The 14,032-nt window shown below is 43.8% G+C and overlaps 1 protein-coding gene across 2 annotated transcripts in view; it reads right to left on the reverse strand.

Moving 5' to 3' along the window:
* SLC24A2 (solute carrier family 24 member 2) overlaps positions 1-14,032 on the reverse strand; it is an 84,970-nt gene that overhangs the window by 16,772 nt on the left and 54,166 nt on the right. For both annotated transcript variants that reach the window (XM_081945939.1, XM_081945938.1), the window contains exons 5-6: positions 13,279-13,374; positions 12,375-12,448 (exon numbers count right to left, since the gene is read on the reverse strand). In XM_081945939.1, coding sequence (XP_081802065.1) covers positions 12,375-12,448; positions 13,279-13,374 — 170 coding nt within the window. The remainder of the gene's footprint in view (positions 1-12,374; positions 12,449-13,278; positions 13,375-14,032) is intronic.

Genomic DNA, 14,032 nt, shown 5'->3' on the forward strand with positions numbered 1-14,032 from the left:
GAGACATCTTTCAATGTAGTTTGGTGCTGTGTAGCCAAAAAAAAATTTCAATAACATTCTTGCTTTCCAGGTGATTTTCTCTGGCTCCACTAACAGATCTTCAAACTGCTCATCACAGATGACATTTCTGATTTGTAGACCAACAAAAATGTCTTTCCTTAATCTTTCACAAAAATTTTCATCAGTCTGAGTTTTATGTGAGGTGAGGGCAAAAATATCTTTGTCGGTTCAGCAAGTGATTCATGTGCCACATTTTTCTGTTCTGGAACCAAATTCTTTCCAAATGGCCATTTCTTTTTTAATGTAATCTGGCTCTCTTGCACAGCTGTCCCATTCACATATGTAACAACAGCACTTGGTATCAAAGCTACATTCCAACCAGCAGTCATTATTTTTAGATCTCATAGATTGTACTTGCTGTACTGGATGTGCTTCAACAAGAGTTCTGAATTTTTGTATGCTTCTTTCATGTGTGCAGCAAAGCCAACAGGTACCAAAGGATGAACACTGCCATTGTGTAAAAACAATTTCTATAAAATAGTATGTGATAGGTTAAATTATAGGTTACTTTAATGATTAACCGCTAAAAATTTGTAAGAAACATCCAAAGTGTTCAGGAAGTAAAATCTTTGTTGTCCGGTGTTTCTAGAAAAACCCGCCATTGGTTAAGTTGGATTTACACTTATAACCTTGTGATTATTTACAACCACACAACTCAACTTATGACCATGGTGACTTGACCTACAGCCGTAGTATATATGGTTATAAAAATTGGGATTTGGTCATATGATGATTCAATTTATTTACCTCAATGACTTATGACAAAAATTCTAGTCCCAATTGTGAATATACAGTATATTGAAGACTAACAGTACTTGAAAGCCAAGGCTGGTTATGAGGAAATCAATTATTTTCAGGCCAGACAAATCATTATGTAAATATCAAAGATGTGAGGGAAAGGCTGAGGGAAGTAGTCCAAGAATCTTTGGAGAGGGAAACAAAGATAAGAGAGATAGAAGATAGAAAAAGGCAAGGATTGATGTATTGATTCCTACGTTCTGCTGCACATATATGTATGTTTGTACGTGGTGTGACATTTCTTGTTTACATTAGAATAATGTATCTGACTATTTTGAAACCTCTGACGTCTCTGCTGTTACTAAATACAGATCAACTTATAAAGGAGAATATTTGTAGCTCAGGGTTGAAATGAGGGGTCCTTGATGCTCCCTCTGAGCTTGGTTGTTTTCTTGTAGCTGTTTCATTACACAAACTAGATAATATCCTCAGCGCTCAAAGTACTGATATACCTGCAAGAAAACAAGCAAGCTCAGAGAGCTTCAGGAATCCCACAGATTGACTTTCTAGAGAATAAATATCAAGAGCCATGTGAAGACTGATATTGTGCTGCTCTTGAACATATATTCTTGATCACAGTAATGTATACGCAGCAATAATGTCAAGGATCTCACATTCTCAGATTAGTTCTAATTTTAGTTGTGTGCAATTATAGGCAGCAGACTTTGCTTTGTCATGTTGAGGACTGGTAACCCAGCAACAGGGCAAGTCATCAATAAAAAACTTTCTATTTGTCTAGAGTGTAAGGACATTTGTAGTGGAATGTCTGAAGGAGAACATCTTGCTCCTAGCATTCCACAGATAATGGCATAACTGACATATTATCTTACTCACAGAGCAAATGGTATTGAAAATTGACAGTGATGATGAGGACAATGCAGGAAAGAGGTTCTAATGTAGCTCTGGAACTTGAACATAAAGTCTGTTGCTCACTTTGATAGATTAAGGATTAACATGTCTAGTGCACTTCAGAACAGGGAACTTGTTCTGTTAATTATTTCTAGGGGTTTGATTGCCGGTTTATCCTTGTTAGCTGCCTGGAGTCACCAAGAGTGGGTTGAGTTACCATATACATTTTCTTAATAAATAAATAAGTGTGTATGGTGAAAAGATAGGGTCAAAGATGAATGGCGTATTAATGATTGTAGATTGAATATAAAAATAACTAGTTCAAAAGAATACTAAGGTGGCCTTGGTCAAATGGACAGCATTAATAAAGATGGAATTGCAAAACAATGATATGAAGAGTGAATAGGTCAAGGGGAAAGAGCCAGTTTAGTCCAGTGGATAAGGTACCAGGCTGGAAACCAGGAGACTGTGAGTTCTAGTTCTGCCTTAGGTATGAAAGCCAGCTAGGTGACTTTGGGCATTTGTCTCTTAGGCCATAACATCAGACTTGGGCAACAAGGTGATCAGTCAATTCCTGTCACAACCAATGGATCAACACTTGGTTGATTTAAAAAAGGAGCAGATTTTGCACTCACAGGAAAATACTTGGAACAATAACAACAACAACAAAAAAAAAGAATGGTTCAAGGGCTAGAGGAAAACTGAGAAAGTTTTGAGTTAATGGAATTGGTGACATCCTCAAAACAGAGTTGATGAGATTCTTGTAATTGATAGGAACCTCAAAGAGAAAGTTGTAAAACGTTTAAGGGCAATATACTGATGATGTGACATAAGTACAGTTGGTTTGCAAAAGCTGAAAGATATGGAAGTAATATTTTATAGTGTCAGTGGAAACTGAATTTAATTATATTTTACTTTTTTATAGTTTCCTATCTTTAATTTATTTTGCTTATTCCTTATCACTCAGTACTGCATAAGGATACTTATTCAGAAAAGATACAAAATTGTTAAGTATATACTAACAGTATATATGCATGTATGCATGATTGCATCTCTTTCTGGATGTTGAAAGAAAGTCTCTCAAATAATCTGTTCCATCTAGGAATATCAAGAAAGATAATTGAGTTTTGCCAATGATACAGTAATTTTAAACCTTCATGCTATGTTTCATTTTGTATACTCCTATGGCCCCTAAAAATGATTAAAAGCTATTGTCAATATTGTAAGTCAATTAAATATCCCAACTTTAAAAAATCACTCAAGCAAAATGTATTTTTTCTGATTAGAAAGTGGGGGGAGGGAAACCTAATTGCACATTGTATTCTCATTCTCTCTCGCTCGCTCCCGCTCTCTCTCTCTCTCACACACACGCACACACTTTTCTCTTTAAAAACTGGCTAAAATTTAAATATGTAAAAATGTAATAAAATATATTTTGTTCTCAATATGCTTTAAAAATTTTTAGATTACATTGAAGTAATTTTGTAATTACTTCAGTAATTTACCTTAACTGTCACTATCAACTATTTTAAAGGTTAGATAGAAATCAGAGAGGCGGGGCTGACTTCGCTAGAATGACCATTGGCTTACCTGAAGGGTCCTTTTCTGTACACCGCGGGAGAGTCCAAGCAATGGGTTAATTCAGTCTGCTTGCCCTTAGGACTGAGGAACTATTTTTCCTTTAGCCACACCTCCTCCTGGTGTGCTCAATCCCCCAGAATTCTTAGAAAGAGTCAGTTCGTGCGGACGGAGCGAAGCGTCCAAGATGATGTACTGTTGACACGAAGAACCCGAATCCCGGCCTTGAGAGCCAGGGTGGGTTGGACTCTCCCGCGGTGTACAGAAAAGGACCCTTCAGGTAAGCCAATGGTCATTTTCCTGTACACCGCTTGGAGAGTCCAAGCAATGGGACATACCCAAGTTATTGTCCATCTGGGTGGGCAGAAGAAGGCTCCCGGGATTCGGTCTCTGACACAACCGCCTGGAGCACACGCCTGCCGAAGGACGCCTCAGCCGAGGCGAAAATGTCCAATTTATAGTGTCGCACAAAAGGAGAAGGAGAGGACCACGTAGCGGCCCTGCAGATGTCCAGGATCGAGGCCTGGGTGGCCCAGGCCGCGGAGGTAGCAGCACTCCGTGTGGAATGTGCTGTGATGCCGCGCGGAATGGCCTTGGATTGACTTTCATAGGCTGTCGCAATGCAGGCACGAAGCCACCTGCCAATCGTGGAGGAAGAGACCTTCTTCCCTAGGGAACCAGGTTGGAAGGAGAGGAAAAGAGCCTCTGACTTCCTGAATTCCGCAGTACGAGCTATGTAGACCTTCAAGGCCCTCCTGACATCAAGATTGTGCCAGGATCGCTCTCTGGGATGCGACGGATGAGGACAAAAATTTGGCAACACAATGTCTTGCGCTCTATGGAACCATGAGTTTACTTTGGGGTTAAAGGTCGGGTCCAGCCTCAAAATGACCCTGTCAGGGTGGATGACGCACAGATCCTGGCGAACAGAAAGAGCCGCCAGCTCCGAAATCCGGCGAGCTGACGTGATGGCAATCAAGAAGGCCGTCTTCAGCGTCAGGAATCGAAGAGAAGTAGTGCGTAGAGGCTCGAATGGAGGGCCAGAGAGGGCCCGCAGGACCACGGACAGCTGCCAAGTGGGGTAGCGATGAACGGTGGGAGGGCGAAGGTTAGAGGCGCCCTTGAGGAAAAGGCGCACCTTCGGGATTTTGCTGAGAGGCAAAAGGTGGTCGCCCGACCAGACGGTGGACAAGGCCGCCACTTGGCGTCGAAGGGTGTTCGGGGCCAGGCCTTTGTTGAGCCCCGCTTGAAGGAAGTCAAGTACTCTGGAAACAGGCGCGGTCGTCGGCTCAATGAGCAGCTCCTCACACCACTTGGCGAAGGCGGCCCAGGACGCATCATAAATCCTGGTGGTTGAAGGGCGTCTCGCCGCCTGAATGGTGTTCACTACCTCCTCCGACAGGCCTTGGCCTTTCAGTTGGTCCCCCTCAAGTGCCAGACGGCCAACTGGAGCCACTGGGGCTCTGGATGAACCACGGCCCCCTGGCTGAGGGAGATCTGGTCCGGGGGAATGCGCCACGGAGGAGACACCGACAGGTGGACAAGGTCGGCGAACCACGACCTGCGGGGCCAGTGCGGGGCCACGAGGAGGACCTCCGCTGCCTCTGCGATGACTTTGGAGATGAATTGAGGAAGGAGAGGCAGGGGAGGGAAGGCATACAGTAGCTCGCGGGGCCACTTGCAACGCAGTGCATCTGTCCCCTCCGCCCCCGGGGTGAAGAACCGGGAGTAGAAGCGGTCGAGCTGCTTGTTGTCCCTGGACGCAAACAGGTCTACGGCCGGAGTCCAGAATCTGTCGGACATCTGGTGGAACAGGCGAGGGTCCAGTTTCCACTCCGCAGGATCTATGGTTGTCCTGCTCAACCAGTCTGCCTGTGTGTTGTCCACTCCGGAGATATGGTCGGAGCGGAGGGATTCCAGATGGCGCTCCGCCCAGCGGCCCAGGGACTCCGCCTCTCTCATCAGTGCTCTGGATCTGGTGCCGCCCTGGCGGTTGATGTGGGCCTTGGTGGCCACATTGTCCGTCATCAGAAGCACATGTTGACGATGGATGGACCGGCTGAAATGGCGCAGGGCCAGGCGAGCAGCTCTCAGTTCCAGCAGGTTGATGCTGTAGCTGGTTTCCACTGGGGACCACTTGCCCTGGACAACCAGGGAACCCATGTGGGCTCCCCAGCCGGAGAGGCTGGCGTCTGTGGTGATGATTAACCTCTCGGGCTCCTTGAATAGGTGGCCCTTGAGGGTGGCCGGAGACACCCACCAGCGGAGAGACCTCTTCACGTCCGGCGTAACTCGAATCGGCCTGGTAGAGTTGCTCCTGGATGCCCTCTGGTGCGGCAGCAGCAGCCACTGAAGAGCCCTGGAATGCAGGCGGGCCCACGGCACGATGGAAATGCAGGAGATCATTTTTCCCAGCAGCTGCGACAGAAGGACCACTGGAGCCTGCCTCAAGCTCATCACCTTGTGGGTCATGGACCTTAGACCGGCCAACCTGTCTTGGGAGAGGAAAACCCTGCACAAGTTGGTATCTATCACCGCCCCCAGGTGTACAAGCCTGTTTGTTGGAGTGAGATGGCTCTTCTCTATGTTTAGAGTGAAGCCGTGATTTCTGAGGGATCTCATAGTGGTTTGGAGATCCCGCAGGGCCTGCTGTCTGGACGACGACTGGATAAGGATGCCGTCCAGGTAGCACTGGAGCCTTATGGGCCTGCGTCTTAGCTGGGCCGCCACTACCGCCAGCACTTTGGTAAACGTCCGAGGGGCGGACGAAAGGCCGAATGGTAGAGCTTTGTACTGGAAGTGGCGACCTGCATAATAGAAGCGCAGGAACTTCCTGTGCTGAGGACGGATGGGGATGTGGAGGTATGCCTCTTTGAGATCTATAGATGTGAGTAGATCTCCCTGTCGAATTCCCGCCAGAATGGTCTGCAGTGACTGCATCTTGAACCTCCGGTAGGCGATGTGCCTGTTGAGGTTTTTGAGGTCCAAGATGGCTCTCCACCCCCCTGAGTTCTTTGGCACCAGGAAGAGGATGGAGTAAAACCCCCTCCCCTCTTCGCCCTGGGGAACTGGTTCCACGGCCCTGATGTCTAGGAGATGTCTGACTTCCTGGTCCATACGCTCCCTCTTTTGGGGGCAGGACGGGACTGGGCACCGGATGAAGGTCCGGGGGGGGGACGACAGGAACTCCAGAGAGAGGCCTTCCCTGACTATCTGCAGAACCCAAGCGTCCTCGGTGGTCTGGGCCCAATGGGAGGCAAACAGCTGGAGGCGACCCCCGATGGGCGCCGAGCCCGGGCAGTCACTTTGACTTACGGAACGGCCTGTTGGAGGCCCCACCGCGGTTATACTTGCGGAAGCCGAACTGCTGCCTGCCTCTGTCCCGAAAGGGCGCCCTGTCCTGGGATCTGTCGCCCTGCTGACCGAAGGACCTATTGGAGGGAGAGAAGGAAGAGGCAGAGGTGGAAGGCTCGGAGGCACGAAAGGACTGCCTCCTAGAATAGGGAGCGGTCTTACGTTCCTGCTTCTTGTTTAGAGAAGGGAGGATCTTCCTCTTGTCCTTGGACTCGATGAGGAGAGGATCCAGGGACTCACCAAATAATTTGGACCCCTTAAAGGGGGCGGAAGCCAGTTTCCACTTGTTTTTCTGGTCCGCTTGCCAATGTCGGAGCCAGATCAGCCGGCGAGAAGTGATATTAGAGCCGAGTGCCCTGGAGGCAAATTTAGTGGCATTAAGGGATGCGTCAGCGGCATATTGGGAGGCCGCGATTATTTTAGACACGTCCTGGTGGAGGCGGACGTCTCCCGCCGGGAGCTTGGTTAGGAGCTCGCGCAGCCAGATCACAGAAGCCCTATTGAAAAAGGAGGCGGATGAAGAGGCCCTGATGGCCCAGGCAGCCGCCAGATGGGTTTTGTGGCACGCCTTTTCCGCCTTCTTGTCCTCCGCCTTAAGGCCTTCCAGAAGATCGGCCGGCAGGGAGGAGTTGGAGGTGAGCGCAGCGATGGGCGGGTCGACAGTGGGAAGGGCCAGAAGGTCCTCCAGCACTGGCTCCATAGTATAAAGCTTCCTATCTACCCCACTGGGAGATGACTGCGTGGCTGGTTGAGCCCACTGGCGCTGGATTAGGTCGAGAAACAGCCCCGGGACCGGAACCAGCTCTTGTTGGGGTGCTGGGACATCAAACATGACCGCATTGGGATTAGCCGGAGCGGCATCCGCCGCCGGTGCGGCCGGTTTGGGCTTGATCCCCACCCTGGTGGCAGCCTTGACCTTGTGAAGGACAGATTTGAAAAGGCTGGGCTTAAACAGACCCGCAAAGGCGGGCGCTTCAGGAGGAAGGTCCTCGTCGTCCGAGAGACCTAGCACCTCCGGGTCAGGGTCCTCAATGGCAGAGGCCTCGCTGACCACCGAGGATTCCAGGGAAGGATGGCGAGCACGCTTGGTTGGAGGGGGAGCTGCCTGATCGGGTTTGGGACCCCTAGGGGCCACTGCAGTGGGACTCTTAAATTTCATGGCCTCCGTGATGCCCTTGGCAATGGCACGGGCCATTAGTTCCTGCATGCGGGGAGATAACTCCTCAGAGTCAGAATCAGGATCCAAGCCCTCCTCTAGGGGGGGTGAAGCCTCACCCTGCATATCATCTATGCTAGCATCCCCAGGGGGAGGGGCCTGCTCACAGGCCCAAGAGGGTGCCGGGGAAGCCGGCTCTGCAAATGACCTATTTGGGGATAGGTCCTGGGACTCCACCTCCTCGGCTAGGACCATTTGGAGATCTTCCCGGGAGGGAGGGATTCCTGAAAGGGACTGCTCCCTGTCTGCCTGGCGTCTGGCCTTCTCAAACTGCTTGTCAAGGGCCCGCTGGCGCCTTTCAGCATCCTTGGCCTCAGCCACAGAAGGGGTTCTGGAACGCTGTCTCCCAGAGCTACCCCCACCACTCTTGCCCGCACCCCCACTCCCCGATGAGGAGGAACCTTTGCTAGGGGCCTGAGAGAGGCTCGGCCTAGTATCCTGGGAATCAGGGGGGCTGGGCAGGTCCATAGTCAATGACCACACAAGATGGAGCAAGGCTATGACAAGGCAGAAGTTAGAGAGAGAGACTGGTTGCTGCAAGGGGAAACAAAACGAAAGGATTCGTTAAAATTGCCATATGCACAGTAATTGAGTCAATACGTATGAAATTATCCCATGCTTAATACCAGTCAGAGGCCCAGGGGTAGGATTGGGGCCTGCACCGAGGTGCAAGGCTCCGCAGGAGAAGCAGGGAGGAGAATGACTAGAAAAAGTTTTGGCCTGCGCTTACTTAGGCCTCCTCCCTGAGCCGGTATAATGACCGTTGGAATGGCCCAGGAACCAGCGCCGCTCGCAGAAATAGACAAAAGGGCGAAGGTGGCGATCCTAGCCCGAGAAACCCTTGCTAGGCCCTGCCACCTCCAGCGGTCTCCTGATAGCGAGGCTGATGCAAAATGGCGGCCATGGCTGGGCGCGCTTTTTTTCACGCCTAAAATGGCCGCCGCAACAGCGTGGGGCTAAGGGAGAGCGAGGAGCGAACGCGCCTCGAATGGCGACGATCGCCCACTCCTCCCTGCGGCAGAGGTCCTCTAGCAGGCCGGGGAACGAAAAAACTTCGTCTAAAATAACAAACGAGGGGCCTGGGGACGTAGGAGCCTCGCCGCTGCAGCCGCGCCGTTTTAAACGACAAGCGGCAGGCCTCCGAAGCCGTCCCATGAGGATCGGCTGAGGGGCACCCCCCACCACCTTCCAGCTTACCTCCTGGCCTTCAGATGCAAATTCTGCTGGAGAAAAGTGCAGCGATGAGGAGAGAAACGTCTCACAAAGTTGGGGAAATGTTAGGAAATAGAATAAAACGCAAATAGAGAGTCCAAGCCAAAAAAGAATTAATTCAGCTCAGAGCTCTATCTAATTACGTCCAAACGGGCTGACTGAGGAAGAATTCTGGGGGATTGAGCACACCAGGAGGAGGTGTGGCTAAAGGAAAAATAGTTCCTCAGTCCTAAGGGCAAGCAGACTGAATTAACCCATTGCTTGGACTCTCCAAGCGGTGTACAGGAAAACACAACATGCAATCTTGGAGCTCCAGGATTGCTGTTGATATCTCTGTTGCTGGACGGTCCTTTTGGACCTAAACCATCCCGTAGAGACGGTGATAGAGAAGAGCATGTCCTGCTGATCTCAGGGAGATCACAAAGTCCCTGATCGATCCAGGAGAAAGCTCTTTTTGCCGGCTACAAGAGAAGCAGCCATTTCAAGCTGCATAAGGTTGGGACAGACCCCTGAACGGAAGCTGAGCAGGAGAGAGAGTATGTCGAAATTGGTGAGATAAATTTTACTATTAGAGAAGAGAACACCCAAAAGACTTAGAGTAAAGTTAGAATTGAAGATAGAAGAGAGTAAGTGGCGAATTAGCTTGAATTATAACTATTGTGTTATCCTTTTTTCTTTAATTTTGTTTCTTTTTTATGGAAGAATTTTTACAAATGCCTCTTACTTTTAAATTGGACTGGTCTTTTTTTCCCTTCTGCCTCTATTTTTCTCCATTATTTGTATTTGTGGACTAAGAATCTCTTCCTTCTGAATGCTCGGCTGGATCGGAATTACTAAGCATTTTAAACATTTTTTTTCCTTTTCTCAAACTCGGAGCTTAAAGAGAGAGCTAAAAACAGAGGAAAAAGAAGTAACACTGCCATCTAGAGGCTGGAGGTTTGGTTACATCTGCTATTTCAAGGCCATTGGCTTTGCTTACCGAAAGGGACAGAGAGAAAATCACGTCTTGTTTGTACAGGTGCTCTTTTGAAGTAAAGAGAAAGCCCTGACTTGAAAGATTACACTAAATTTATTTGAAACCTAGCAAAAAGTCTTGGATGTCCTAGTGGCAGTGTTTACAACCTGGAAAATGGTGCAATATGAAGAAGAGGAAATAACTTTGCAAAGAATCATGCTAGAAATTCAAAAACTCCTAATAAGCACAGAAAGAATTGAAAAGAATCTGGGGATTATAGAACAAAGAACAGAAAGAATGGAGGGAAGAGTTGAGGATATTGATGAAACAATGATGAAACTTGAAGATAGAATTCAAAAAATTGCAGAAAAATATGAACAAAGTGACAAGAAAACTGTTGATACTGACAATAAAATTAAATTAAACTTAGTTAAACTTTGAGTATTATGTATAAGACAAAGTAATAATAGTTATAGTCAAATAAATGATTAATAATGATAATAATGCATTTATATATACTAGATTTATATATGGAATTTTATATAAGCTGCAAATGAGGACCATGGAGATGATGTGGAAAAGCCTTTTTTTAAATAAAAGATAAATAATTCTATATAGAATAGAATACAAAGATGTAACACCATTGGATGAGTCCAGGATGATGTAATGAAATGTCATAATATAAATTTACTTTAAATTTAGTATGCTTCACATAAAAAGGATGTAATAATAGCTACATTCAATCAATATTTAATAATGATAATAATCATATGCATATATGTTAGATTTAGGATATGAGCAATGGAATGTGCGAAAATGAGCAAGTTGACATATGAAATTAGAGAATAAGAAGATAAACAATTTTATAGGATATGGGATCTATTTAATTAGTGGTTAGATTTTAAAAAATGGAATTGAAAATTTATTAGAGAATGTTACCAACACCAAAATAATAGAATGATTTAAAATAGGATATATAAAAAATACTTATTATTGGACATGTTGAAGATGATGTAATGAATTATTATAATATAAATGAACCCATATTTAGAATACCTCATTTAAAATGAAGAAATAATAGTGACAGTCAAACAAATGAAGTACTATAATAATAATGTATACAAATATACTTGATTGACAATATGTGATTTTATATAAAATTTAAGCGATGACTACAGAAAGGATGCACAAAAATCTTGTAACCAATCGACACACTGAACGGAATGGAAGATGTTTTTATGTTACGTGTTTTGTTTGTCTATGTTTGTTTTAAAAAATAAAAATATATTTTTTAAAAAAGTTAGATAGAATTCACTCTTTTTAGAAATCTTTATAATTGAAAGTAATCTTCATTAAGGCAAATCAGTTTGAATGCTTCTTTCAGTCACTAGCAACATAATTTTCATGGACACCAACATACATTCTCTCCGCAACTAAAATCCAATATATTTATAGTATATCTATTGCAAATTCCAAGATCAAGAATATTGCACAATTTTAGTGATCTCAATCATAATCCCATGATATTTCACTGTTTTTGCATGATATACTTTAATTTTGGGCTCCAAAAACTGAAATGTTAAGTTATACTGTATATTTTGCAATCTTATGATATTTTGTCTGATTTAGTTGCGATTGTCATGTTTGTTATTATCTTCTGCCATCTCCTATTACTTAATTAAAAATATTTTTTTTCCAAATAGTATGATGATCATTAAATTGATATCATCAGGAATGAACAGGAAAAAGATTAATAATGTATTGATTCACATTCTTTCCTAGTCTTTAAATTTCTCATCACTTTGAAGTGGTAGAGTTAATCAAAAGGCAGGCTTAGGAGAAAACATTTTATGCAGTACATTTTATGCATGGCAACACATCACTTGCCATGCATCAGCAAAGCGATAGTTCAACAGATTTTTTTTAAAGTGTATATATTGCAAAAGTTTATAGCTTCCAATAAACCTGGTTTGTAAAGATACTGTGTATTATCTCCATATAGCTCTCAAGGGTATATTTCCATTACATTTCCATTGAAAGCACTGGTTTTCAATCCTCAAATTGCAAATATTGTTGGATTACAATGCCCTTTATCCTCGATTATTGCCCATGCTATTTGTGAACAATGTAGCTGAACAGAATAATATGTGAGAACCAAGGGCACTGGGTTCCATAATGTAACTTTGCATTGTTTGGAATTGTAATGCCAAAAACTGACCTCAAATTCCAAAAATAAAAGAATCTCTCTATGGTTCACAATACAAATAGGTTTCATTTTTCAGATTGTGATAATTCTAGGATAACATAGAATTAAGCACAGGGAGAAAAGCAAGAATGAAAAAAAAATGATACCTCTTCTGCACCAACAGCACTTCCATTTTGCACTGGTTCATCGCTGGGTGGTGTCACTTCCACTTCAATTTTTTCTGAAGTATAAACAGAAGAAAGAAATGTAAAACTGAAGACCAATCAGTCTTTTATTCAATTTATAAATCACCCAACTCCATATTGACTCTAGGTTAATTTGGATTATGCTCATGCGTTACTTTGACTGAACAACTGAATGCAAGTATCTTATTTTTTGTAGTAAGTTGCAGTTAAAATGCAGAGAACTCAATACCATATATATGAAAGACAAACTGAAATGTTGACATGGGTTGAAATAGCTGTCCTATACTAAGTGTCATTACTCTGAAGAACTGGTTTAAGTAACCTTATTGGGAAATGTAGGTTTAACATATAATTTGTTTTACCTGTTCAGTGAAAAAAAAAAGATCACCCAAGCCTTTTTCCTCAGGAGTCAGTAATAATAATAACTGTGTTTTAATTGAATACAAATTAAATTGGATAAACAAGGTGGTGAATGGCAAGTAAGGCAATCTACATTGTGACAAAATGGAAACACATTGGCAACTGCAACTCATGTAGTAATGGTGTTACATGAGTTGAGTGTCTGATACCTATGCAGGTGCATTTTGCAATAATTAAAGCTTCCGAATACTTTTCAAGAGCAGCATAGAGGGTGTTATAATATATACTAGTCTTATTATTGACCTAACGTAAGTTTAGTTGCATTCAGATGTATATCACAATGATACACATATACACAACTTTGCAATGTATTATAAAGGTTCCAGAGGAATTTTCCAATAAATTAACATATCAAAAAAGCATTTTAGGAGGACTGTCATGTTAACCTATGGTAATAAAAGAAATACCTGTTTTGAAGGAAACAAAGCTGATCTCTTATACTTACCAGCATTTTTGGCTCTTCCGTTCCGTTGTTCACCATCTATTTCTGGGGACTTTTTGGCCATCTTATGAAGAATAGATGCCCTTTCTTTGAACTTTCCTACAAAATATACACATCTTTGTTAAAGCATAGTTATTTCTCAGCCATTGCTTCACTTTTTATTCATTTAGTGGTAGCATGTCACTCTGGATTCTGCTAACTTGGTTTGCTCCCTACTCCGAACTTCTCCCAGCAGAAATAATAAGTATTTCATTTCAAAATATGACATAGATTTAAGCTTTCCTATTATCCTAAACTAGATGGGTAGTTCAAACATAATGGTAGAAAATAAGCACTGAAGAATAGCTACCAATCTTAGTATTTGTAAGGGAAGGCAAAAGAGAGACATTGCTTTGCTTCTCTTTTTTTACATGCCTGTGTTACGGATTGCTTACTATTTCCTTCCTGATAAATCAAAATCTCTTATTTTCATATTAATCTAGAAAAAATAATGGTTTATTACATCAGAAGCAATAAAGCATTGAACAGGAGATGATAAGCATGTACCTGAAAGCTTAGATACCTCATTATGAAATAACAAAATTTAAGAAGTGTAATAGTCACCAATACAATTGTTTTTTCCCCAGGTAGGACACTGGCACATATATCCTTTCAAAAGAATTGCTATTATGAATAGAATTAACATTTCAGAGTTATATTTCAGAGTTATTATTACACTGTTTTTCACAGAACAATATATTTAGTTTAGCTAACACAA

Source organism: Natrix helvetica (assembly GCF_964273705.1).
Source record: "Natrix helvetica genome assembly, chromosome: 2".
Lineage (NCBI taxonomy): Eukaryota > Metazoa > Chordata > Lepidosauria > Squamata > Natricidae > Natrix > Natrix helvetica.